Here is a 27,883-nt window from a genome sequence, read left to right on the forward strand (position 1 = left end):
TGGCACAAAACAATAGGAACATGTGTTCTGTGCTTGCTGCTCTATCTTCCCTGAAGCCACCTACTTCCTTATCAAGAGAGAATTACCCAGGGACCACAGGGAGAGGAAATCCTAGGGCATCTGACATGTGATATGGAAGAGGGACAAGAGATACTCAAACCCTGGTGCTGTCCTAACAACCCAGAAAAGAGGGTGTCCCAGCTGAGATGCAGGGCAGAAGAGAAGAATCAGAAAACAGGAGCAATTCAACTTTGGTGAATCTTTTCTAAGAACATAGTCAGAGGGTACATAAAAATATACACAAGGAAAAAATACACACACACACACACAAGGATGTTCACCATAGAATTACTCAGAACAACAGAAACTGGAAACCACCTAAATGCACAACAATAAGAATCAAATAAGCATCACTTGGTATATTCATACAATTGATAAAGACCAGCGCTTGGATAATGTTCACTGTGTGCCTAATTACGTGCTAGGGGCTCTACCTTTCAAAACTCTGCAAAATGTAAATCCCAATTGCTAAAGGAAAAGCTATCAGCCTCAAAATACGAGGTTCAGAATGACAGCACTTGTGAAACAAAAACTGGAAGAACATAAGCTATTATGTTATCTTTACTTGCGGATGGTGGAATATGAGTGGCAGTGGTGTTGTTGTTTCCCTTTGTGCTTTTCTGTGTTTTCCAAGTTTTCTGCTTAGAAAACATATTACTTTGTCAGCAGGCAAAAAAAAAAAAAAAATCTATTTTAAAAACAAACATGTAAGAGCCAAATTTTCAACTCTCTAAGCATATGACTGTTAGAAGATTCCTCCTTCTGATGTAAAATATAAGACTCATAGCTTGAATTCTCCCTTCATCCCCCTCCACCCCTACCCACACACCCAAGATAGAGAAAACCCAGGGAAACTGTTAAGACTAACAGCTTCTTGATGAAAAGATCCTGTTTTGTTGATCTTTGATTTTCCACCCTGGAGTTGTCAGCACCCTGTAAGGCATATATTTGGGCACTCGGTAAACATGAAAGGGAAGGAGGAAGTGTGGTGACCTTACAAGGCACAGATGTCACTAATGCAACCAGAGTACCCTACCCTTATGCTACCCCCTCCCCTCCATCGGAGGTCTGATCCCTTACTCTCCTATTTCTAGGCATTGCTCAGGCTGGCCAAGAAGCTCTTAGAACAGACAAATTGCTGACTCTTTGCACCAAAGCATTCATCTTTTTTGTTTTTTTGTTTTTTTCCTTTCCTTTCTCCCTCTTCTTAAAAGGTGATCTTGCCTTTCAGCTAGCATAATGCTCCACACTGAACCAGTGTGGCAGTCTACAGAGAATCATTGAGAGAATGAATTTGAATAATAAAAGCCAGAACAAGGCAATACCTTGGAGACAGACTTGGTGTAGTACCTTCAATTTAGAACCTCATTTCAGTGGCTAATGCAGTTGTTGGAGACATTAGCCTAATTTTTGCCAGGAGAGTCCAGCAACACAGCGGTACTAAACATAAGCACAGAGGACCCTGCTCATCTCAGAGACAGAGTGCAGAGAATGAAATTAGTAGCTCTGCACTTCTGGTACAGAGGAAAGCAAATCCTTGCTCCCTTACCCCAATTCATCACCAATCATGTGTAAGATGAAAAAATACAGGAATGTATGTGGGAGTCAGAACCAAGTTCAAGGGGGCAGCCTGGGTGGCTCAACAGTTTAGCGCCACCTTCAGCCCAGGGTGTGATCCTGGAGACCCGGTATGGAGTCCCGCATCGGGCTCCCTGCATGGGGCCTGCTGCTTCTCCCTCTGCCTGTGTCTCTGCGCCTCCCTCCCTCTCTCTCTCTCTGTCTCTCTCTCTCATGAATAAATAAATAAAATCTTTTTTTTTTTAAATAAATAAAATCTTAAAAAAAAAAAAAAAAAGAACTAAGTTCAAGGGAAACCAAGACCCCTGAAGAGGCCCCCACAGGGCACTTTAGGACTCCTGGAAAGTTAATTTCAAAGGACATCCAGTAAGTGCAGTCCTACCACACATCTTGTCATTGCTAAGCTCTATATGACCATATGCCTGGGAAGACTCCACAACCTGCCATCAGGTTAGTTCTGAGGCCAGAGATGCGGAGGAAGGCCCACAGTAATCAGACTGGAAGGGAAAGCTCCGGCTCCAGACATGTCTACAGACTCAGGGACCAGGGAGTTTGTTCCTACAGCAAGAGCTTCCTACTAGCTTGGTTAAAAAAGAATCAACATCTGATTTGGCCCAGACTTGCCCTAAGTCTCTCCCCTTGTGGCCAGTCTCCTGGCTGCAGGAGCCAAACAGCTGAGGACCCTCTGCTTTCCAGCAGCTAGGTCAAGAGGGGAGCAGAAGCCTCAGAAGCAGCAACAGAAACAGTCTCTGAGGCACTCACCACGCACTCTACGTGCCAGCAGTGGGCTCAGCTCAAGGTCTCCTGGCTGCCAGGCCAAGAAAGTCCTGTTCTAACAGGTGAGTGAGCCAGTAGCTCACTCTCTTTCTCTGTTTCCCGGTACACATCTCATTGTCTCTGGTATCCCAAAGTCCTATTCTGCCCCCTGTTCTGTTACCTTAGATTCTCTTGAACTACCCAGGGATAGGTGAGAAGACGATGTTTAACCAAGTCTTCATAGCCAACAATTTCCCCAAACCCAATGCTTTTTTTCCCCCTCTCCAGTCCCCCACCAGAGGGCAAAGGAAGGCCCTAAGTCACCAGTAACTCAATCTTAACAGCATCATGGCCTCACAGGTGCTCACCTGGAGGCCTCAATGACTTTAAGAGGTCAACACTGTAATAACAGGTACAAAGACATCTGTGTATCTGGTCATGTGACTGGAGGGGTGGGGCTGCCAATCCTTTTAGTCAAATGAATTCCCAAGTGGGCTCTGTTGATGAAGGCCACAGCACACTCCTCTGCTCTCACTGCACTTAACATAGTGGCGGACAAGTAAAAAGCATGGAAACACCTCAGGGCTTGAACTTCATAGGTCTCTCTATAAAGTCCCTGAGATATGAGAAACTGTTCCCTGTACCTCACGGATACTAAAGGACAGCCTTATAGGAGAAGCAGGGGTTACCTGGGAGGAAAAGCAGGAGAAGAGAAACTAGACACCCCAGACTCCACCCAAGAAGCATACGCAACAAGGGGAGCAGCACAGAGATAGGGAGACAGGACACTTTCTCCATACACAGGACCTGCCTGCCAAAATTTACTGGATGGCAGGAATCCTAAATCTGTGGGCGAGGATTGAGTCATGATATAAATCTCCTTTTTCTAAGCAGCATGTGCAAAAACTCCTCCATCTCAGGAAGGGAAGGTGGGGAGGAGGGGGCAATATGTGGGGAAGGTGGTCGTCTGCAATTAGAAGCACAGATTTCATTTTATTACTAGAGCAGCCTCCTCAAATTACAAAGAGTCCATTTTGGAAAAGACTAGGAAGCTAACCTGGCTTTGGATAGGGTCAAAATACCACCATTGTGAAACCATTTCATTGCAGTGTTGAAAATTTCCTTGTAAAAAGCAAATTTTCCTATAACTGTAAATCAGTCCCTCACTGCAATTTTAGAAATCTATCCCCCACGACCCATCCCCCCCAAAAAAAAACAACAGCTATTACCAGAAATTCTAGATGCAAGACAGTAGAAGCTGAGCTCCAGTATAATGAGGAGAGACTCTGAATGGTGCCTCGAGGCAGACCATACAAGAACAGGGTAGAAAGGAGTCATATACACTTAGAAAGCTCATTTAGGGAAAAGGCTGTGCATAATGCAAGCAGGCCCCAGAGTACAGACACTCCCTCCCGGCCTGCTCAGAGGCAGGCTGTGAGCCACGACACTGGCAGATGGCTGCCCCAGTGGCAATTGTGCATGCTCCAATGGCCGCCTCCCTCGTCCACCCTCAAGCACAGGCTTATGCGCCCATGAGGGGTGGGGAGCACCAGCAAACACTACCCCCAAAGAATAATGCCTTTCCCTAGGTAAGGTAAACAATTCCATCAGAAGGCAGAAGCCATTTCTCTCTGTGCAGGAAAAAGGAGCTACAAACATAAAGTTGCTCATTCAAAAGAGACAGATGATCTCCGCAAGCCAAGCAGTGCCAAACCGTCTGCAAAGGGTTTGCACATCCATCAGTACAGTGGCTATGTGGGGGAGGGGAGCAGGAGTATGGTAGGCCCACTCAGGGTGCAGGACTCTCTGGCCTCGGGCCATTTGTTTTTTGACTGGAACAGGACCCCCAGGGGAGAGTAGAAGCCAGCAGTCTTCCCACGGGGGCTCTAGCCTGAGCAAAGGTGCAAGCAAAGGTTTGATCTGGAGCGCACTCTCTATTCCAAATGCTCCCAGTCCTCCCAGTCCATACCCAAAGTCTGTCCACTTCAAGTATCCACACTTAACAAGATTTCAGGGGTGGTTTACTGTCGCGTTTTGAGCCAGACACTTCTCCCTCCTACCACTAACCCCCACCTTTTTTTTTAGTCACATGTGACTAAAAGAGAAATGGCAGTTCACTAGTCTTATGCCTAAAATAACCTACTGAGAAATATGGTTTATGAACTCTCCTGTAATACAATATATAATTCAGAGCCCAGCCATTTGTCACACTATTGAGTAATCCACAGGCATCCCAAGGGTCTGACAATAAAATTTGTAAATCAATAGCAAAAAGCAATGCACCTTTAGCCACTCAGGTAAAACATTAAGAACATTTTTTAGCAATGATTTTTTTTTAACTTAGAAAAAATGAATTTCTGACTACAAATACTTGTGAAGGAGCTGTATGCCAGAATGAAAGACTTTATGCTTTCTAGACCCCCTCTGACAGCTGATTTCAATGCAAAAATAAAAACCCCAAGATTCACATTTTCCCAATTAAAATAATGGCTTTCTTCTATAAACCCTGGTATTAGCATGACAGAGATGACCACATCAGTCGTAAGAAAAGTGCCTGTACCTTCTGCACCCAAGAAGAGCAAGCAAAATACCTGCTTTGTGCAAGAGGAAAGCACTTAAAACAGGATACAAAATAATAAATTATTGCAGTGCTGGGTCTAAAGCTATTTTTCTTTCTTCTGGATGATCAAACACTGAGTGTGAGCGTAGGGGTAGGCATCTTGATCTGCAAACATATTGCCATAGTGATTGGTGCTGAGATAGAAAGATAAAACAGGGAGAACTTCATTTATATTCCAAGGAACAGAAACAAGTGCCCTGATCGTTCAGCCCTACAAAGAGTCCTAATGCCAAATGAACGGTCTCCACCTCAGCCAGGGCATAGCACCCTTCAGGATCAGACATGGGCTATGTGTCTAAACTGCTGACCAATTATTGGCCTATAGCAGACCTCTCCTCAGGATGCAGCAGGTACACAGGGGCTAAAGACGCAGGCGTTGGGGCCCCATAGTAAGATTTCTCCCCCTGACACAGAAGTGAGACAGAGTCAGGTGTTTCTCTTTTTACCTAACATGTCACTTGGACGTTAAGTGACTTGGTTTTAATTTTTTTTTTATTTTGGAATAATTTTAGACTAGGAGAAAAGTTGCAAAAAAAAAAAAGAAAAAAAAAAGTAGAACTCCTTTAAACCCTCCACTCAGCTTCCCCAGACATTAACATCTTACAAAACCATACAATTATTGGAACTAAGAAATTAACACTGGTACAACAGTACTAACTAGAGACTTTATTCAGACTATACCCGTTTTTCCTCTAATGGCTTTTTTTCTGTTACAGAATTTTTTTTTTTTTTTTTAAGATTTTATTTATTCATGAGAGACAGAGACAGAAGCAGACTCCATGCAGGGAGCCTGACGTGGGACTCGATCCCAGGTCTCCAGGATCACGCCCTGGGCTGAAGGCAGCGCTAAACCTCTGAGCCACCTGGGCTGCCCTGTTACAGGATCTAATCTTGGATACCACACTGCACATAGTTGTCATGTCTCCTACAATCTGTGACATCTACTCAATATTTGTTTTTCTTGACCTGGATGTACTTGCAGAATAATGGCCAGCTTTTTTCTAGATCACACCTCACTTTAGGTTTGTCTGATGTCCACTACTATAAGAGCTGTTGCTATGAACCTGGCACTACAGTGGACACTTTATATGTTCACTGTATGTACTACTTAAGACAACTCTCTGAAGTAGGTATTAATTACTACCCCTACTTTGCAAGTGATACTTCATTAAATCTTAGTAAAATTAACAAACTTGCCCGAGACTACCCAGCTATAAAAGGCAGGGCTGAAGTATGGGCCCGGGGAGACCAATTCTACAACACTCCACCGCCTGCTATACTCCAGGCACTCAAACAACAACACACCAAGACACAGGCTGGACACTGCCTTCTGGCCGTTCCTTCTCTGGAGGACATTACTCTGAAGAAAGGGCACTCTAGCTTTCGTCATTTTTCCAAAGGAGACAAACTACTCCACTTTAACTTCTAAGTTCTGTCCAAACAACCAGTAATTTGTTTCTCTTAACAAGAAGCACCTCCCTGGCCTAAGGACAAAGAAGAGGCCACTGTTCTGAGACTTCATTCTGGACTAGCGGCAGGCAGAGATGAAATATATGAGCATGTAGGTGTGCTCCACTCAAAAGAACCCCCTTCCAATGGCTTCTGCAGGTGGAGACACTGCAGTCAGAGGAATTAAAAACAACAACAAAACCCCAGAAAAAAAATTTGTAAGGTCTTATATTTATTTATTCATGAGAGACACACACAGAGAGAGGCAGACACACAGGCAGAGGGAGAAGCAGGCTCCCTGCAGGGAGCCCAACGTGGGACTCCAACCCGATCCCAGGACCCCTGGATCACGCCCTGAGCCAAAGGCAGATGCTCAACTGCTGAGCCACCCAGGCGTCCCCAAACCCCAGAAACTTCTGACTGCTTTTCCATGTCCAACCCTGAAATGTCCAACACAACCTGGCACTTCCTCTTCCAAATTAGGCTCTTTGGGAAAGCTGAGGTACAACCCATTCCTGCAGCACAGGAGCAGGGGGTGAGAGGGAACTGTCAAGGGACAGGGCTATGGGAGACAGGATGGGAAGAACTCCAGCTGCACTCCAGGATTTGTTTCTAATGCTTAGAACTTTAGATCACTCAGTTGCACAGACTTGATTTTTCCCAAATAGCCTCTCTGGCAATGCTAATATGTTTTTCCTCTCATTCTGACTGATCAGCGAAATACATGGCTGGAAGGACTGCCTTGGAAGTAATTTCTTTGATGCTGGCAAAACTGAGAAAATATTCCCCTAGTTACACACCCTCACATCTATCCATCCCTGCCACCTGCCACTTAGCTACAGGTAAAGGCCATTACGGTAAAGAAGCAAAGGAGGCAGGAGGGCAGACAGCAAGGAAGGTAGAAGGGAAAAGGGCTCAGTATGAAAATGAGGAAGGGAGAGAGAACATTTTGTTCAAAGTGAGTCACTACAGAACTCAGACTTTCACTGACATGCATAAGCAGGGTTAGATGATGCCAGCAAATAGGTGAGAAGAGAGCCTTCTTTTGATCTGTCTCTTTTCCCCCACTGCCCTTCAACTCCCGAAGTGCCCCAGCCAATCTCATCACTAAGATGGACTCGAGGAAATTCGACATTTCAACTGGCTGTCCCTATTAACTAACTGTCGATCTTATGCAAGAGTCCCTCCCCTTTGAAATCTCCCATTCTATACCTAACTCCAAGGTATCTTCATCTAGGGTATTTTGATCAAATACTGGAAGTTGAAATGCTAATGGTCTTTAGGGAACAATTCCTCCAGCTTCTCCATCTGCAATCTAACCTAGGGAGAATCTAAAACCAGCTAAGAGGGATCCCTGGGTGGCGCAGCGGTTTGGCGCCTGCCTTTGGCCCAGGGTGCGATCCTGGAGACCCGGGATCGAATCCCACATCGGGCTCCCGGTGCATGGAGCCTGCTTCTCCCTCTGCCTCTCTCTCTCTCTCTCTCTCTCTCTCTGTGACTATCATAAATAAATAAAAATTTAAAAAATAAAATAAAATAAAACCAGCTAAGAGCCCTCAAACCTGACTGCAGACAGGGCTACTTAATCCACTGTTTTTAGGAACATCTGGATCTACCCTTAAGATCCCTAAGATTTAATCCAGGAAACAAAGCTTAAATAATTCTGCATCCTCTTGAATAATTTCCCCCCCTCAATGTCAACAGTCCCTAAAATATACATTACTTGGTTCCCACAGAGATCTCAAATTACATTGCTTTCAAACAATGATCCTGCAGATTGAAATCCTAGGAAAAGCGATGGGATTTGGGACCCTTCACTGATGGACCATGGGCTCCAAAAGAGACTAAGAGGTAACCACTCCTTTATGCTGCGCCTTGAGATCTTCCTCAATTAGTGTATACAAAGCACCAGGCACAAGAGGGTTCCCCAAAAAATGTTGGTTTTCTTCCCTTTCCCAACAGCTAGACTAGAGTCTCTGGGTCCTATTCTGCCCCAGTCAATCATTCTTGGCTATGGTAGACTAGACAACCTCCTCACTGTCTGTCCAAAAGCCTGACTTGGCAAAGCCCGGATGACAGAAAGGAGATTAATAAAATAATGTTTATACAACATGTAGAGGGCTGCGGGGATGGGGGGATAAAGGTAGTTTTATTTTTCCCCCTAGGCAAAAAAAAATTTTTTACAAACATACCCTATTACCATTGCATGAATACTCCACCTCTACCCAGATACACTATATCTACAGATAATCAAATCTGAAAACTTTTAATTCAAAGAAATAGTTCTTTCCTTTTAAATAACTGCTTATGCAAACCCAAAACAGATTATATTCTGTAAATAAATTAAAACACAACTCAATCTTTGACCACATCAACATATTATGGGAAATAAGGCAAGACCAACAATCTATTAGTTTATAAACAATATCAAAACAAAACCCCCACAGGAACAAAAATATATCAACCTAATTAATTAGAGCACAGACACCAAGAGGCTCACAGACCCCCTTGTACACTAGTTCTGCTTCATTCAGGTTCTTCTCAAGCCTACACCTAAGATCAGTGGCTAGCAGGATACCACACCAACTCTGACTAATGAAATTGCCAGGAACCTACAAAAGTCTTGATATTCCCTGGTTCAGAAAAGACAAGGTTGGATCAAGCTCAGAGGAGCTTTTGGTAAAGCTCTCCAGCTTGCCCCATAGGTCAAACAAAGGTCTCCTTATTAACTCCACCAGGACATTCCAAAAGTCCCCTGAATGATGTGCCCATCGGGTCTCACACTCCAGCTATGCAGTGTCTAGGGCTTAGATTGCTCTAGGAAGGGGATCCCTGGGTGGCTCACCAGTTTAGCACCTGCCTTCAGCCCAGGGTGTGTTGCTTACGTAACTACATTCCTAGTCTATAGGAGGACCTACAACATAAGCCCAGGCAGGCATTCAATGCCCCCCATGTTATCTCTACCATCAAGCATTGCATCTGAAACATACAACAAACATAACATGAAATAGGTAAGTTTTTTAATGTCACTGTCTCCGAAATTACTGTTTTAGTTCTCTTCTTCCACTTATTCTCAAACACCTCAAACCTAGGATTTTCTATCATCTTTCTTCACTTTCTCATCTCCCATTCACAGCACAGACCCTGCCTGGACTCAACTACACACTCATAGCTTACACTTACTTACATCTTTAGTTCTACTGCCTCGTTAGCTCTCCTCATCTCTCCTCCAGCCCTCTCTCCCACTGCCTCCTATCTCTGACAGAGGGGATGCTGTCCACCACAACCATGCCATTATTCCCTATATATCTCTGCCTCTCCAGCCAGAGAGATGTACTCTCAATCTGAGATCTCTGTTCATGCCATGCCCTCTCCATCCACTTATGCGTCCTACCTATTCTCTTCTCTACCTCGTCCATGTTTACTTCCTCTTAAGTTACCCTTAAGTTACCACTAATACTACAACAAAACCAAGAATGGGACAGTTTCTGGAAAAGAGCCTCTTATTCGAGTTCCAAGGCAGCCCTTGAGAGCTATTTCCAGCCCTGGTTAGTCCCAACCTTGGAGATGGCCTAGACAGTCTTAGCCAGCAGAGTGAGGCCAATATGAAAGAAAGAAAGAGAAGTCAAAGCTACACAAATCATCTGAGCCAAAGCCAAGCCCAGGGCATGAGGGCTGGGACTGGTTTTGGCAGCTTGTTTTCCATTATCCCTACTCCAGTTTAAGCTTTTCCTTTCAGCCAGTTTGGGTTTCCCGATCTTTGAGAGCTGAGGCTGTGCCATTCTGCTCAGGAGCCTTTATTAAACCTCAGAGAGAACAGGCAGATGCAAGAAGCAAGGACACAAGAGAGTAAGGGCCTAAGATAAGCATTAAGCATACAAATTCTTGTTAGAAAACAGACAGCCAATAGCTGCTCTTCATCACCACCCAAGTCCACAGACTGCAGACTAAACCTTGGTCTACACCATCCAGGAAATGGCAGGCCAAAGCCTGGGCAGAGATGCTGTGGTGCCAGTGCAGAGCTCAGCCAGCTAGTTTCAAAGTGGCCTCAGCACTGGCAGTGACTGCCGTGGAGTTCACAGGCTTTTCTGCCCTGGCTTCCACTTGTTCCCCCAGGAAGCATGGGATTTGGCTGCTAAGGAGCAGTAATGAGCCATACTAGGAGAGAACTCCACAAATGGGAAATGAGGATTCTCTGAAATGGAGAGATCTAAACTGTACTCAAGGAACCTTCTGGGGCCTTCACGTATTCCAGCCCACCTTCCTTTTCTCTCCCAGGACAAGGTAATTTGGAGCGTCAGAAAATGCTCATATGAGCCTCAAAAGGCCTGGCATCCTTCTGCTCTAAGCAGGTCTCCTGACAAATTCTTATTACCAAGGTACAAAAGAGATGCTCAGAGCAGAGAATGCTTGTTAAGCGTTAAGCCTTTGTTAAAGGCTTGGTAGACGGTTGTCGTGAGGGAGATGGGCCAGAAGTATAGGTAGGAAAGAATAAACAAAGCTCCCAGGGAATCCCCAGAAGACTGGAAAGCCTTCAAAATGGAAGTAGGAGGTCAGGGGGAGGCACTGTGCAGAAAAAAGTAGCACCAAAGATAAGCTATGTTGAACATGTCATCCTGAAAAGTTGCTAGAGATAGCAACTTGAGTTCAACAGAAGAGAGAGATGACCCAAACACCACACAAAAGCTACCCTATTTCCTCTATCCAGCCCGTTATATCTTGTTAGTACTGCACTCAAGCCAAGCCGAGGCAGGGAAGAATCAAGAGAGGCCTACTGCTGTAGACATTCCTCAGGCCACTACCTTCTGGTGGCAACCAAGTCCCACTGCACCACACTGATGAGACACAGGGGCTCAGGTATAAACTGCCCCTGACCAACACTCCACTGATCACCTGTGCTCATGGGCCTAGATATGTATGCATGTGTGTGCGTGCGCATGAGTGTGTGTGTGCACACATGTGAGATTGTGTGTATGTATGTATGTATGTGTGTGTGTACAGACACACACATGCAAGGCAGGGCTGGGCCAGAAGCAGGTCATATGCTTGTGGAGCACCCTGAGGAAGATCTCTGCACACTAGGGAAGGAGGGAGGTGGTGGAGGGCACAGGTGTCCCACCTCAACTCAGCCTATGGGATAATAGAAAAAAAATATCTGGCCTTTATCCCTGGTTCTTGGCAAAGAGCTCCTAAAATCCCTGGAATTCAGGAGTGACAAGAGTATCTTTGTTATTCCAGAGTTTATGCTGATGCAATAACTCGGGCAGAGGGAGGGGAGAAAACAGCTTTAGATAATTTCAGAATGAGGATAGATCACCAGAAAGAGTAAGCTATGATTTTTTTTAAAAAACTTTCCTATTTATTTTTTAAGAATTTCATTCATTTATTCATGAGAGACACAGAGAGAGAGAGAGAGGCAGAAACACAGACAGAAGGAGAAGCAGGTTCCATGCAGGGAGCCTGATGTGGGACTCGAACCTGGGACTCCAGGATCACGCCCTGAGCCAAAAACAGACGCCCAACCGCTGAACCACCCAGGCATCCCAACCCATGATTAATTATAGAGCTGAAACTTTTAGCCCCATCTGCTGACCTCCAGGAAGAGGTGGGAGGGCTGAAGATGAAGTTCAATCACCAATGTCCAATGACTTAATCAATTATGTGTATGAAATTCAAACTCCATAAAAGCCCTTGAACAACAGGTTTCAGAGAGCTTCTAGTCTGGTGAACACACCTAAGTTGTGGGAGGGTGGGTGTCTAGAGATGGCAGGGAGGTGTTGTATGCCTTCCCCCATACCATACCTTGCCTTATGCATCTCTTCCATTTGGGTGTCCCTGAGCTGTAGCTTTCACAATAAGCCAATAAATTAAAGTATATTCCTGAGTTCCCTGAGCTAGGAGTTGTCCTAGCAAATTATCAAACCTGAGGAGGGGGTTGTGGAAATTTCCAATGTACAGCTGGTCAGTCATACAGACAGGGTGGCCTGGGGCTTGCAACTAGCAGCTGAAGTAGATGCAGTGTCCCTGAGACCCTTAACTTACAGGATCTGACACAGCTCTAGGAATATGGGGTCAGAATTGAACTGCTGGACACTCAGGTGGTATGTGAGGACTCAAGAATCACATGGCCCCTTCCAAGCTGCAAGGAGCCAAAGGCCTCCCAGAGGCAATCCCACAGAGTCACCCAGACCAGACTCAGGTGCTCCTTAAGACAGATGTCCAGGGCCTACAGGAAATCAGGCTCTTCTCTTAAATACTTGAAACAGAGTAGTTGGTCTACTATAAATGAGGTTTTTAAAATTCAATTCCCTCCTATTGCTCGTGCAGATCTGAAATGATCTGACCAGATGGCTGGTGCTCTATAATTCTTGGATTGCTCTCATCAGTTGTTGATGATTTGGATTTTTTTCTTTTCCTTTTTTTTTTTTTTTAACCCCCTCACATGAATGTGTTCCTGCAGAGGCTGTCTGCATGCTCCCATTAAGTGGGCTCTTTGTGCTGATGCCAGTACTTCTCAGGTTCTAAAAGCCTCCTCTTAGAAGTCAGCTCAGGTCAATAGGGAACCCCAAGTTTGAGCTTCCCTGAGCCCACATGGAGCCAACAAGCAGCACTAGCTCACAGCAGGACAATAGGGCTCTTTGCTCAGGCTGCCTTATTACCTTTACTTCTCCTTCAGGTCCCCAAGGAAAGGAAGGCAACAAAGGTGTATTTTCTTTTTTTTTTTTAATGACAACTTCAGCCACTTACTGAACATTTCTTATGTGCCAGGACCTGTGTGAAACATTTTACATATGTTAACCTTGTTTTATAGTCTCACATCATCTCTGGGAAGCAGATATTTTCAGATGAGGAAACTAAGGCTCAAAGATTCTCATCAACCTAGCCAAGAACACACAGCTCAAAAAAGAGAATTTTCATAGAGTTGGAAGTTTAGCATTGTAAAATCTGACTCACTGAGCTATAAACAATACAAAGAAAAGGAAGGCCCCAGCCTCACCAGATCCTCCTTCATGCCCTCAGGGAGCACAGGACACTTCCATTAGGACATTCAAAACATTCTAGTGCCTCTTTCTGTCTCTACATCTTCTGGGAAATGGTAAGGTACTGAAGGTAGGGGTCATGTCTCATTTGCTCCTCAAAAAGACAGCACTGGCATGGTGATGAGGAGCTCAGGCTTGGGGCCAGACAAAGCTAGTTTTGAATTCTGACTCTGCCACTTATCAGTCATTTGACTAAGTCACTTCTGAGACTCAGTTCTATCTATAAAAGTGAGGATAGTTGCAGCACCTGCCCTCAAAGAACGGCCAGCACAACCAACACTCAGTAAATGTGACACATCACCTGTATCTCTGGCACAGAGGATATTCTGAGAAAAGCCCAGGGAGCAGAGACTCTATCACATTTGGATGTGCCCAGCTTTCTGCAATAACCACAGCACAAAGTCCTAGGTGTCAGGGGTCCTTAGCTCCAAGACAAATTTCTGAATTGTTTGCCCAGAACCCATAGGACCTGCCAGCAAACAGTTTTCCTCTGCTTGCTTGTGAACAGATGATGCTGAATCCACACTCAAATGCTTGCTGTGCCTCCGTAAGGTGAGACAGATCTCAAAATAAACCAGAAGACAGAGAGAGACAGGAAAATCACTTCCAGGAACAAGAGGCTCACAGTGAGGATGCTGACAGTAATAACAGAGGCAGGCAGACTTCAGGAGAGTGACCTGCAGCAGCTAGGGCTGCAAGGCTGGGGCCCAATTTCCACCTGGCCTGGTGGGAAGACCCCTAAAGCCATGGGTAGGTCCCCTGGTGTTCCAGGCCACAGCAGGCAGCCTGGAAAGCTACCCTCATATGAGCCCAGACCACGTATCCCAGGATGCCCTCCTGGACGCCTGAGGACAACAGAGCTGAGGTTCTCCCTTCAGAGACCTGAAGGGACAAAAATTACTGAATTAGGGGTAATACCTGTCAACAAAAACTAGCCATTTCCTTAAAAGTCCCCAAAAGATACTCCATCATCTTCCTTGTGCCGAGTCCCTGACTTCCAGGCAGAAAAAGTCCCCCCCCCCCCCCAATCAAAAATCTCTGTGAAGGGAGGAACAGAGGGCACTTCAGGACCAAAGAAGTCTCTCCTCCTCACCTGAAGTACCCCTCCCCACTGAAGACCAGAAGCCTACACATTCATGCACCTTCCCTGGCATTCAAATCCACAATCAAGTTTAAAAGATAGCACAAATGGACAATTTACTATTTAAAATCAGAACTGAGCATACTGAGTGATATCTTCATGCCAAGAATCCTCACAACAGGCAGGGTAGAACATTTCCTCCATGTCACCAATAGGGAAACTGAAGAGAAGAAGGATTCAGTGATTCGCCCAAGATCCATCCTCTAGATAGCAAAGCCAGGATTTAAACCCAGGATTGGTTGAGTCTGAAGTCTGTCCTCTTAACTGCTAAATTATACTACATCCTCATTCATGTACCCATCAAACAGGTTCCCACTACAGACTACATTCCTTTTAACATTCCTTCAAGTAGCTGTGTTAGAAGCAGGTAGCATTCAGAATGCAGGTAGCATTCAGAATGTGGAGGATTAAATATTTTACTCTGATTGAAGGCAAGTGCCAGCCTTTCCACAGAGACCACCAAGAGGTCAATTTCCTGCAAAAAGACACACATACAAAACCTTCTTAATATAACAAACAGAACATCTCAATCCTATACTGGTGCCCTACAAAGTCTTCTCCACCTCCCCCCGTCTGACTCCACAGCCCTACAATCTGAATCACCCCACACTTAATCTTCCCTTACCCATCTCACTTTGATGGTGAGTGTAGGCAAAAATTTTCTTGGGATGAGGCCGGCATAACTGGAACCAGACCTGCTTTGCCCCCTGAGCTGTGGGCCTCCGTGTCTGTGCTCAACCAGAACACACCAGCCTTTGAGGGCAGGTTCAAAGTAATCTGGTGCAGATTTTATAAGAGGCTCTTGGGAAACCAGAAGGCAAAGGTGAGGTTAATGGGGTATTAAGTTAAACGTAAAAAAATCAGTGTTCCGCTCTAATTCTCCAGGAGACACTCAGAGCCCTCAGCTTGGCCTTGTCACCAATGCTCTGGCTCTCCCTCCTAAGGTGAGAGAGACAGGCTCCTTTGTTTAGCATTAACACAGCAGCCCCACTGCCAGAGGGGACTGGGCCAAGGCCCCAGGTCAGAACTTTCAGGCTTGTTCTACAATGTAGACCAGGGCCTTGAAGATTGCCACAGGAAAAGAGACCCTAGGATTGGAGGTCACGGGACACTGACCTCATCTGCTCTAAGCACTTGGCTGGTTACAAGTGGTACAAGCATTGTTAACCACATTAACAGTGTAAATAGCCCACATACTCCATGTCCCATCCTGGTGAGCCCTCTTATTTTGGTCCTCAAGGCTCAGAGAGCTCAGTTCTCAGAGAAGCTGCTGAAGGACAGCCAGAGGTTAGAGCTGCTGAACCCCATACCTCTGTTCCTAAAACCTCCCTCTACCCCAAGCCATTGGCTTCTACTTCACTTCCTTGGTGCTTCATTACTCTTCGGTGGCACCCACTACCCGTATGCAAGCCCAGCAGGAGTGATATTGCTACCAGAAAGTTGGCTGGCACAGTAAATGCTGCCTCTGCCAGCACAGCAGCAACAGGGGGCAGTGAGGACACTGTGATAAATACTGGCTCAGAGCTGATGAAACTCCATTGTGGCAGCTGCCAGGGCTTGCCATCCACCTTGCCACAGTGCCAGCAGCCTACGCTTGAGAACAGACCCAAGTGTCACCATAGTGGGGCACTAGTCAACAACGGCTGGGACCAGAAGGACAAAGGGGAGAAAGGTGGGTCGAGGCTCTGTGGTCATAGGACAAGTCAGCTGAGTGACACAGGTCAATGAGCCTGAATGTTTGCACAGGAAAATTAAGATGATCATGTACTCACTGTTGTGAAGATTGAACAAGATTATGCACATGAAGCACATAACATAGTACCTGATTAAACTCTCCACAAAAGCTGTTACTTTCTAGGCCATGGGCCCAGGTTCATAAAAGGGCTAGAAAGATGCTCCTTCTGAGGATGCCCCATTTAAAAACCAGGCCAGGACCAGCCCCTGTTTCTTGGCACAGGTTCCTTTAGCAACAGAACACTCCTGCCCCACACCAGTGCTCAGTACTCTCCTGTGAACAATATTTCAGTAGCACTGAGCCGAGCAGCAGAGCCTAAAATAGCATTTGCAGAGTGAGGCACATGTCATTGCTTCTCCTGTGTTTCAGAAGTGCAAGGAAATAAAGTTTTCAATCATTTGCTCAGAAAGCTCGGCCACCCACCACCTGCCTTCCTTTCAGGGCACTCACATGCCACAATCTCTCTTCTGCTGGAAAATGAAGGTCCTAAGGCCTGCAGCAGCAGCCATCCCTTGGAAGGACCACACTGTTCCCCTCCAGTGGGCCACAGAGTGACTGCTCTTTCAAAGCAGCACTGTGGGGACAAAGAACCTATGCACTTAGAATTCAGAGTGTGTTTCACAGGGAGAGGGCTGGGCTCAGTACCTGGCCGAAGGGCCTGCCACTCATAGGTCGGGTGAAACACCTCCAGGACCTCAGAGTCCAGCTCCTCTTCTGCTGTGGTATCCTTTCTCTCCGCTTCTTTGGTGCTGCTCTTCTCTGGGCTGGTGAGCGCAAACTCCTTCAGAGAAAGGAAAACACAGGGCGTGACCCACTATCAGGCATCAGGCAAACAGAAAGAACATGGCCTGGGTGGTACATTCTTCTCCTCTATACTCCTCCCCTTCCCATCCTTACTTATACCCTTCACAGGCTTAGCCTCAAAACCAGTATGAGTGAGGTGATACAGTTAATCAACACGTAGCATATGTTATGTGTATATAGCACTTCTGTATATGAGTAAGGAAAAACTCCACAAAATTCAATACTATCTCAAGGGGGTTAAGAAAACAAGCTGGGGAGAAGGGGTGTCAAAGGAGACAATAAAAGCCTTTTGCTTTTTACTTGCTGTGTTATTATACAGTCTGACATTTGAAACTCTTACCTAGTTGCTCTTACAAGTAAAAAAGATATATATAGAAGAAAAAAATGCACACATGAATGGGAGAATAAGTCTTCAAATGGTCACCCTGGACATACAGAAGCTGCCAGCTGGGGCCCAGCTGGTTCCAATGAAGCCCAGCAGGGCACAAAAGGGGCCTGGCAATTCCTCAGGGTACCCACAGGGCATAAATGACCTCTTGGGATGTTACAATCCATGGTGGTGGAAGGGCTACAAATGGGAAGCTTGAAAGTCTGGCTGGAGTTAGGGAGGAGTGAGAGAGGAAGAAGTCAAAGCTGAAAACCAATTCCTAAAACCTGTTTCCTTCCACCTCATGGAGAGCATGAAGGATTCACGAGATGGTATCTGTGGAGCACTTTGAGCTCAGGAGACAGAGATGCAAGATAAATACAAAGTATTATTCATTTTGCTCCTTTACAGCCTCCCGTCCTTCCTGTCCCATATTTAAATCTTTCTTGCATAAGAGCAGTAGAGCCTCAGGAAACTATAACCAGAGGGTTCCAGAGGTCTGAGATAGCCAAGGAGGAACCCCTACTAGCACACCGGGAGGTTAGTTCAACCTTCCCACCTCCTGAATCTTCCCCTAGTAACAGTGTATTTCATGATTTCCTACGAACCCAAACCTGAGCTAGGACCTTTACACACATCTCATTACGGTTTCCCAACAATTTTAACCTTGCATGGGAGGGAGCAATGCATCTCTTCCAAGCAGCACCCCAGCTCCAAATAGGTATCCCCACCTACCCAGTTCCTTAGGGTGTCACCTTTAATTAGCTGTCAGAGGGAAGGTAAGGTCAAGGTGTTAGTTACTGGTAATGACAATGGAAAGTCCCTTCAAGGATTTTTACATTTTAACAAGAAATAAAGGCATGATATTCAAATAGCAGGATTTCAGGTCTTGTTAAGGACCAGTAAGGAGGCAATCTTGGACAAGAATTCCCCAAATCATGTCACAAGCAATGAGAGGCAGAGACTACAGCATGATGGTTAAGAACTCAAGCTCCACATCACATAACCCAAAGTTTGAATCCCAGTTTCCTACGCCTCCCAGAAAGTTAATTAATTTTCTAGGCCTGTTTTCACACTTGTAAAGTAGAAGTCATGGTGACACCTAGTTCATATATTACATGAGGCACCACCTTGTAAACTATTAACCCTGGGTACATGGTAGCCATTACTCTTATTACGTGTAAAGACAATCATAGGTTCCAGGTTGGATGAGTCTGTGCTATGACATCCAACAGTGACTCTACACTATGACATGATTCAGGCAGGTCAGGTTTGGTTTGTCGTCATCTGTGCAGCCTGGCCCATCGAACCCCTCCTACTCTTTCAACATGAAATTCACACAGATCTGAGCCAAAAGAAAACTAGGAGAAGAAAAGCAGGCATGCTTATGGGACTACAGGAAAGACAGAATGGCAGGAGACACTGGCCAAAAGCCAGATTTCCTAAGAGCGGGCTCTGGGTTTTTCTCTTTCACCAGCATATCCCCAGAAAAGGACTCAGTTTATGGTCATCCAAGAACAAAGGAATGGAGAAACAATCCACTCCCACAGGCATGTACATCTTCTGGATGCTCTGGACTGAGGCAAACCCAAAGTAGCCATATCTACTAGAACCCAGGTACTAGGCCCACGTTCCAGAACAAAGAGTTCCTTGTCCACAAAGTACCTGAAGCCTATGTAATCCAGGGCCCATCCATGCCGGTCAGCCTCTGCCATAAGCACCATACACTAGACCATGGGACTAGGAGAATGTTAGTAAAATCTGCCTCCAAAGTGTGGGGGATCAAATGCCTCCAAGGGCCAGGTGGGGCCAGGTGTACAATGGGGAGTGGTACTGCGAAAGTGCTGTGAAAAGTGGAGCCCTCCTGCCTTGACTGAGGAACACAGCTGCTATTCAGCTGGCCCACCACTGCCATGAAAAAAAGAAAACAGGTAAACAGATTTTTATGTCAACTTTTCCTATTTTAGAACACTAAGAGGGCCAAACTAAATGTTTCTAAGCTTTAAACTGCAGCTCTTGCTTTAGTCTATTAGCCAGGTAACTCCTGGCAGGTGTGGCTGTAAGCAAACAACCAAATTCTCATCACCAAGAGAAGCAGAAAGAGGCAATAGGAATGGTAATGATGAAAACATGGCAAAAAGCCCTTCAAACTCAAGGCTGGGCCAGTGTTTATTCTCTTGATGAGGCACTGGGAAGCCTCTTTTTCTAGATTTCTTTCAAGATTAATAAAGTAAACTCAATAAGGACACTGATGAACCACTGAGCCACATGCCTCAAGCCCTAGAGAGGCTACTAATCCCACCACTGTTCAAAATGTTTTTTGAGCTTCCACTTGGTGTCACCTCTGAAACAGATTTTAAGCTACATGCTCACACACGCACACACACATGCACAGACACACACACATGATCTGCCATTATTTTACAGTCCAAATCTGCTTTTAGTAAAGGTGATACAAAATTGGTGCTCCTCTGATCAGCTCACCCTATTCAAATCTAACTCTGAGTGACTTTGGACAGTTTGCCCAAATCACATCTGACAAGTACTGAGGGCATCAGTCAGTTCAAAAGGGGCATTTCAGAAAAGGTTTTGAGGAAAAGCAGGTAACCAGGTTGAGGCTATAATGATAAATCAGCAGCTACCATTGGGAGCTCCAGGCTATAAAGTGCCTTCCAAACCTCACAAATCATCCAAGTTTTAACCGTGAAGAGTACGTTTTTATTCCCATTTTACAGATGAGGACAGGTACAGGGCTTATGCAAAAAATCACACTGCTGAGAAAAGTACAGCAGAAGATTTCAGTCAGGCTTGCCTCGCTCCAAAGCTCATGCATGACTTTTGACTCCCTTCTGTGCATCTGTTCTTAGTCACGGGTCCTACTGATTGTGCCCTGCATGTTGAGGGAATTAAAAGGGGAGGGGGCATGGGGAATCCCTGGGTGGCTCAGCGGTTAAGTGCCTGCCTTCAGCCCAGGGCATGATCCTGGGGCCCCGGGATCAAGTCCCACATCGGGCTCTCTGCATGGAGCCTGCCTGTGTCGGCGCCTCTCTCTCTCTCTCTCTCTCTCTGTGTGCATCTTTCATGAATAAATAAATAAAATCTTTAAAAAAAAAAATAAAAAATAAAAATAAAAAAAAAAATAAAAGGGGAGGGGGCAGAGTGAGATCACCTTAGCATGTCTGCCAGCGCATCCCCCCTCCCAGGAAGGGAAGACTTTCATGGAGCAAGTCAAAAACCAGTCCAAGAGAAAGGACAACCAAGACTAGCCCCTCTGTACTTAGGCAGTGCCCTCAATAGGAGATAAAGACCAGGAGGTGAGAGAAGCCAGCCAGCCCTTGGTCAGTTCTCAAGTAACCCTTATGTTCTAGTGCCCTCTCAGCTGGCTTCCCATGGCTCCCTTCAGTACTGAAACCTTAGCCCTCTCTTTTCCCTGCCACTATCACTCCAAATACCAATTTCTTCTCAACTGACTGGCAAGACATTCCAGCTAAGGTGTTAGCTACAACAGCTTACCATGTATCACTTCCTTGCACTTGCATGTGAGTAAGAGATTCTTAAGGACCAAAGCCTTTAAGATCCAGGAGAATGAATGAATCTCTAATGGTAAGCTGAGAGACACTGTGACAGAGACAGACTGCCAGGGCAACATTTTGGGACAGGATCCCTCCCTGACAAAGCTCTACATTAAACCATTAAAGCAGCCACCCCCTTACTAAAAATAACAGCTGACATTTATTGACCATACTCTGCCAGTCCCAATGCTAGGTGTTCTCTATATAGAGTCACACTTAATCTACACTTAAGAGAGAGATTATCAACCCTATTTTATGGATGAGGAAACAAAGCTCAGAAATGGCCAAACTGGGGATCCCTGGGTGGCTCAGCGGTTTAGCGCCTGCCTTTGGCCCGGGGCGTGATCCCTGGAGTCCCGGGATCGAGACCCACATCGGGCTCCCTGCATGGAGCCTGCTTCTCTCTCTGCCTGTGTCTCTGCCTCTGTGTGTGTCTCTCATGAATAAATAAGTAAAAATCTTAAAAAAAAAAAAAAAAGAAATGGCCAAACTGGCAAAGTAGGTGGCAAAGGGAACTTACCAAGGGCCTGTGCTCCTTCCACTGGTTCCACTACCTCCCACATCACTATCTTTCCGAAGCCCAGTAACCACACACCCACAACTGCAACCACACTGCTCCTAAGCTGTGGCATCCCAAAGAGATCTGACAACAGAAGCCAGGAAAGGTGGCTAGCTCCAGATCACACCCTCATACACACCAACAGTCTTTACTAGGTGGCCATTAACTTGCACAAATGCCCTTGGGGCCACTAGGAGCTCCTGCCTGGACTCCAGGTTCTGTAGAAAGGATCATGACCACCTCCACCAACCCCACCACCCATTTTCACTGTTGTGAAGGTGGATGGCTGCATAATTTGGATTTTAAATGCCAACAGGGCAGCAATTTTTATGGTATGAGAGAAAAGATGCTTCAACTCCTACTTGTGCTTTAGCACATGATGAAAGATTATGACAAATGGATACAGCTTAGGAACAGACATAAGGATAAAAGTAGCTTCTGTTGATGAAAGTCAGTATTAACATTTTTCTGAGACTAAACTTAATAGAGCTAATATAAATGGGCCAGAATAATTATGGCTCTGAAAGCTCATCTATTTGGTTGGACTATTATCCAAAAGGGACTTACTAACACACAGTCCTTAAGCAAATTCATCAGCACGTTTTTGTTAATTGTGCATCTGCTAAAGCTCATGATGGGGAGCACCAGCTCCTGTGAGCTGCAGGTTGTGGGGGTGGGGGGGACACAGAACCCTGATTCCTTGAGACACTTGGGTGCTTTTCTGGCCAAGGCTATGCCAAAACAGCCCCTAACTCATGCTGTGGGATCTCAATCCTCATTAGCCCTGAGGAAAAGGAAAAAACACACACACACACACACACACACACACACACACACACCAGCACCAGCAAGATCTTAAGGAACATAAAAAGCTCAAAAGAGGGCAGCCCTGGTGGCGCAGCAGTTTGGCGCCGCCTGCAGCCTGGGGTGTGATCCTGGAGACCCTGGATCGAGTCCCACATCGGGCTCCCTGTGTGGAGCCTGCTTCTCCCTCTGTCTGTGTCTCTGCCCCTCTCTCTCTGTGTCTATGAATAAATAAATAAAGTCTTTAAAAAAAAATAAAAAGCTCTAAAGAATTCGTGACTCTTAACTGCACTTTCTCTTATGCTCCACAAAGTGGGGAGAAAGGCAGAGAGAAAACAAATGACTTTAGAGAGAAGGTGGAAGCTTGCCATGAGCCAGAGGTGAACCTCAGCTGAGCTGGATTGTTATTAAATTCATTACAATTGTCATTTGCACTTCAAGGCCCTCCTGCTCCAAAGCCTGCAGCACTTACCCAACATTTAGTAGGAGCCCCTGAGGTTGGGGAAGGTGGCCAGGGGAGGTTGAAACTGTCAGAAAGCTGACAGTCAAGGCTTCTCAGGAAAGAGGAAAAAGGGGGCACTGGGAGCTGGTCAAGGGCAGACTCTTGCTAGGGCCAGCCAGGAGACAGAACCAGGAGCCTTGGCTTGCTGCAGCCAGGCCAAGCTCAGAGCCTTCTCAGTCATTCTACTCCTGCCTGTGGCAGCGACAGAAACCCTGAGCAGTCAGGTCTAGGTTAATGAAGAGAGGCCTGGAAAGAACAGGGAGAAAAGGACAGAAGGAAAGAAGGAAAGAAAAAAGAGAGACAGAGACAGACGCAGCCCGGGTGGCTCAGGGGTTTAGTGCCACCTTCTGCTCAGGGTGTGATCCTGGGAGACCCAGGATAGAGTCCCACGTCAGACTCCCTGCACAGAGCCTGTTTCTCCCTCTGCCTGTGTCTCTGCCTCTCTCTCTCTCTCTCTCTCTCTCTCTCTCTGTGTGTGTGTGTGTGTGTCTCATGAATAAATAAATAAAATCTTAAAAAAAAAAGAAAGAAAGAAAAAGGTACAAGGGAGACAGTAGAGGAGAAGAAGCAGTCTTAATTTGGTACTCACCACACAGGCAACTAGCTCTTAGAGAGAATCCTGACCTTCTCAATTCTGCTACAAACTGGCTGAATTATTCTGGCCAAGTTACTTAATCTCTGAGCCTTAGTACCCATCTCAAAAGGAGGATAATAACTGTAGCTATCGGCGTCATCGGGTTGTTGAGGAGATTAAATGAGAATACACAAAAAGCACTTAAAAAACCACTGGCTACATGGTAAACTCATCATCATTACTGGTATTATTATTGTATCATCATCATCATCATATTTTCTCCAAAGAGAACGTATGCCATGAGACCACAGGAGCAGGGCAGGGGAGGCGGGGGAGAAGTACACATACTCCTTGACCCAGTGCTGCCCATATTCCCTTAAGAAAAATAAAAGCTTACCCTACTTTCACAGAAGCCCAGGTAGCATGGAGGCTTTCTTGGACCTTACAGGGACTTTTCTATTTGTGCTAAGGAAGATATTTACCGGGTTCTGATGACTGAGGCAGAAGGTGAAGCAGGAAGCCATCAGCAGCCCAAGCAGCATTCCCAGAAGAGCCATCCTAGAAGGGGGCAGGCCCTGGGAAGCCATAGTTATAGACCTGAGGAATGTAAAAAAAAAAAAAAAAAAAAAAAGGAAAAAGAAAACAGAAGGTCAGCAGGAAGCTGGTGCCTGATCCCCTGGCACAGTGATCCTCATGATGTCCTTGTTCAATGAATAATGACATTTTCTGCATAGAGGAATCACAGGTCTTCTACCACAGAATAAGATTTAAAGGAAGTCTCCATCTCCCATAAGGAGTTCAGCCACTCATAGGCAGATATGCATAGAGCCAAGTAGGACCATTACATGAGATACAATAGGCTGTGGTTCCTTCCTTCCGCATTATCAACTTTTTGTCAGGTTGTACAAGGTGATATTGGCTATAACAGTGAGAGAAAGAAACTAATCAACTGATCTGGGTGTGAACAAACCTTAGCCCAAATTTTCATAAGCTTTCATAACCATTCATTTCTAAACCATGCTCACTGTTATACCTGAAGAAAGATGAAATCAGCATCCCACCAACCAACAAAGTTCAATATTCCCAAGCCACAAAGCCTTACACACCACTTTTTAAATGGCCTAACAATCTAAAGTACAGGCCCCAGTAGCTGTGAAAAAGACAAAAGGATAAAAGGATATCCCATGTTCATGGATTAGACTTAATATTGTTAAGATGACAATACTACCCAAAGCAATATGCAGATTCAGTGCAATCTCTATCAAAATACCAATGCTGTTACAGAAATGGAGAAATCCATACTAATACACATATGGAATGTCAAGGGACTGAGAACAGTCAAAAAGATCTTGGGGAAAAAAAAAGAACAAAGAAATACTTCCTGATTTCAAAACTTACTACAAAGCTACAGTAATCACAACAGTGTGATACTGGCATAAGGATAGACATAAAGACCAATGGAATAGAACTGAGGACCCAGAAATAATCATGTACAGTCAACTGATTTTTAACAAGGGTGCTAATAGCACTCTATGGGGAAAAACAGTCTCTTCAACAACTGTTCTGAGACAAGTAAATAGCCGCATCCCTTACACCACATACAAAACTTAATCCAAAATGGATCAAAGACCTAAATTTATGAGCTAAACTTTTATTTTTTTAAGATGTTATTTATTTATTCATAGAGACAGAGACGGGGGGGAGGGGGGGCAGAGACACAGGCAGAGGGAGAAGCAGGCATCATACAGAGAGCCTGACGTGGGACTCGATCCAGGGCCTCCAGGATCACGTCCTGGGCTGCAGGCGGCGCTAAACCGCTGCACCACGGGGGCTGCCCAAGAGCTAAACTTTTAGAAGAAAATATATAGAAAATCTTCATAACCTTGGGAAGCACCTGGATGGCTCAGTCTTAAGGTTAAGCGTCTGCCTTCGGCTCAGATCATGATCCTAGGGTTCTGGGGCTCAGCAGGGGTCTGCTTCTCCCTCTCCCTCTGTGCTCTCTCTCTCTCTCAAGTAAATAAAATATTTTAGAACAAAATTTTTTTAAAGAAAATCTTCATAACCATGGATTTGGCAGTAATTTCTTTAAAAGGATACCAAACCCACATGTGATTTTTTAAAAAATAGATAAATTGAACTCCTTCAATATTTAAAAACTTTTGTGCCTCAAGGATATTATCAAGAGAGTAGAAAAACAACCAACAAAATAAGAGAAAATATTTGCAAATCACATATTTGATAGGGTTTAAAAACCAGAATATAGGGGCGCCTGGGTGGCTCAGTAGTTGAGCATCTGCCTTTGGTCCTGGGATCAAGAGCTGTATTGGGCTCCCCACGGGGAGCCTGCTTCTCCCTCTATGTCTCTCTCTCTGTCTCTCATGAATAAATAAATAAAATATTTTTTAAAAATTAAAATTAGGGGATCCCTGGGTGGCTCAGCGGTTTGGCACCTGCCTTTGGCCCAGGGCATGATCCTGGAGACCCAGGATTGAGTCCCACGTCGGGCTCCCTGCATGGAGCCTGCTTCTCCCTCTGCCTGTGTCTCTACCTCTCTCTCTCTCTCTCTCTCTCTCTCACGAATAAATAAAATCTTTTTAAAAAATTAAAATTAAAATTAAAAAACCCAGAATATATAAACAACTCCTACAACTCAACAAGAAACAAGCAACCCAAATTATATTTTTAAAGATTTATTTATTTATTCATTCAGAGAGAGAGATAGGCAGAGACACAGGCAGAGGGAGAAGCGGGCTCCACACAGGGATCCCCACGTGGGACTCGATCCCGGGTCTCCAGGATCACGCCCTGGGCTGCAGGCGTCGCTAAACCACTGCGCCACTGGGGCCAAGCAACCCAAATTAAAAACAGGCAAAGGACTTGAACAGACATTTCTCTAAAAAAGATATACAAATGCCAACAGGGACATGAAAAGATTCTCAACATCATTAATCATTAAGGAAATGCAAATCAAAGCCACAATGATTTACTACTTGACATCCACTGTGATGGCCATAATCTTTCAAGAAAGGAAAATAACCATTAATAACAAGGATGCAGACAAACTGGAAATCTCATTCATTGCTGGTGGGAATGTAAACTGCTGTGGGACAAATTTTAGTGATCCCTCAAAAAAGCAAGGGCAGCCCAGTGGCTCAGCAGTTTAGTGCCGCCTTTGCCCCAGGGCGTGATGCTGGAGACCTGGAATCAAGTCCAACGTCAGGCTCCCTGCATGGAACCTGTTTCTCCCTCTGCCTGTGTGTGTGTGTGTGTGTGTGTGTGTGTGTGTATCTCATGAATAAATAAAATCTTCAAAAAAAAAAAAAAAAAGCAAAACATAGAATTACCTTATGATTCAGTAATTCCACCGCTAGGTATTTATTCCAACCAACACATCTGAAACAGTGACTCAGATACTTCCATGTGAATTTCATAGTAGCATTATTCACAATAGCCAAAAAATGGAATCAACCCCAATATCCATCAACAGATGAAGTTTTTAAAATGTTGAATATAGGGCAGCCCCGGTGGCACAGCGGTTTTAGTGCCGCCTGCAGCCCAGGGTGTGATCCTGGAGACCCGGGATCGAGTCCCACGTGGGGTTCCCTGCATGGAGCCTGCTTCTCCCTCTGCCTGTGTCTCTGCCTCTCTCTCTCTCTCTCTCTCTGTCTCTTATGAATAAATAAATAAAATCTTTAAAAAATAAAATAAAATAAAATTTAAATATACATAAAATGGAATATTATTCAGCTGCAAAAAGAATGAAATCCTGACACATGCTTCGATATGAATCAACGTTGAAAACATTATGCCAAGTCAAATAAGCTAGACACAAAAGAACAGATATTGTATGATTCTACTTAAATGAATTCTCTTCAACAGGAAAATTCAGAGAGACAGAAAGTAGATTACAGGTTACCAGGGGAGTTACTGTTTAATGGCTTTCATGGTGAAACAATTTTGGTCAGTACAGCAGAGTGGCAGTCAAGAGAATGTAATCCAAATTGGTGAATCACTATATAGAGTATACCTGAAACTAGTATTACACTGTATGTTCACTAACTGGAATTTAAATTAAAAAAAAAAAGAGAGAGAGAGAAAAAAATAAATAAATAAATAAATAAATAAATAAAATAAAAAAAAAAAAGAGAGAGAGAGAAACACGTGTGGTTTTAAAAAGATTGGCAAATGATCTAGGCAAGAAAAAAAAACAAAATAAAACATGCTAAAAATTAAGAAGCCTTAGAAAAAGTCAGAACGTGTCAGTATTAGTCTAGACCCTCATAAATGGTTTGTGTTTTGGTCACTCAGCCCTCATACACCTC

The 27,883-nt window shown here is 44.9% G+C and overlaps 1 protein-coding gene across 2 annotated transcripts in view; it reads right to left on the bottom strand.

Moving 5' to 3' along the window:
* Positions 1 to 27,883, bottom strand: part of SIL1 (SIL1 nucleotide exchange factor) — a 219,094-nt gene that overhangs the window by 138,653 nt on the left and 52,558 nt on the right. For both annotated transcript variants that reach the window (XM_077911887.1, XM_077911886.1), the window contains exons 2-3: positions 24,044 to 24,158; positions 17,025 to 17,160 (exon numbers count right to left, since the gene is read on the bottom strand). In XM_077911887.1, coding sequence (XP_077768013.1) covers positions 17,025 to 17,160; positions 24,044 to 24,148 — 241 coding nt within the window. In that variant the 5' untranslated portion in view covers positions 24,149 to 24,158. The remainder of the gene's footprint in view (positions 1 to 17,024; positions 17,161 to 24,043; positions 24,159 to 27,883) is intronic.

Source organism: Canis aureus, chromosome 10, assembly GCF_053574225.1.
Source record: "Canis aureus isolate CA01 chromosome 10, VMU_Caureus_v.1.0, whole genome shotgun sequence".
Lineage (NCBI taxonomy): Eukaryota > Metazoa > Chordata > Mammalia > Carnivora > Canidae > Canis > Canis aureus.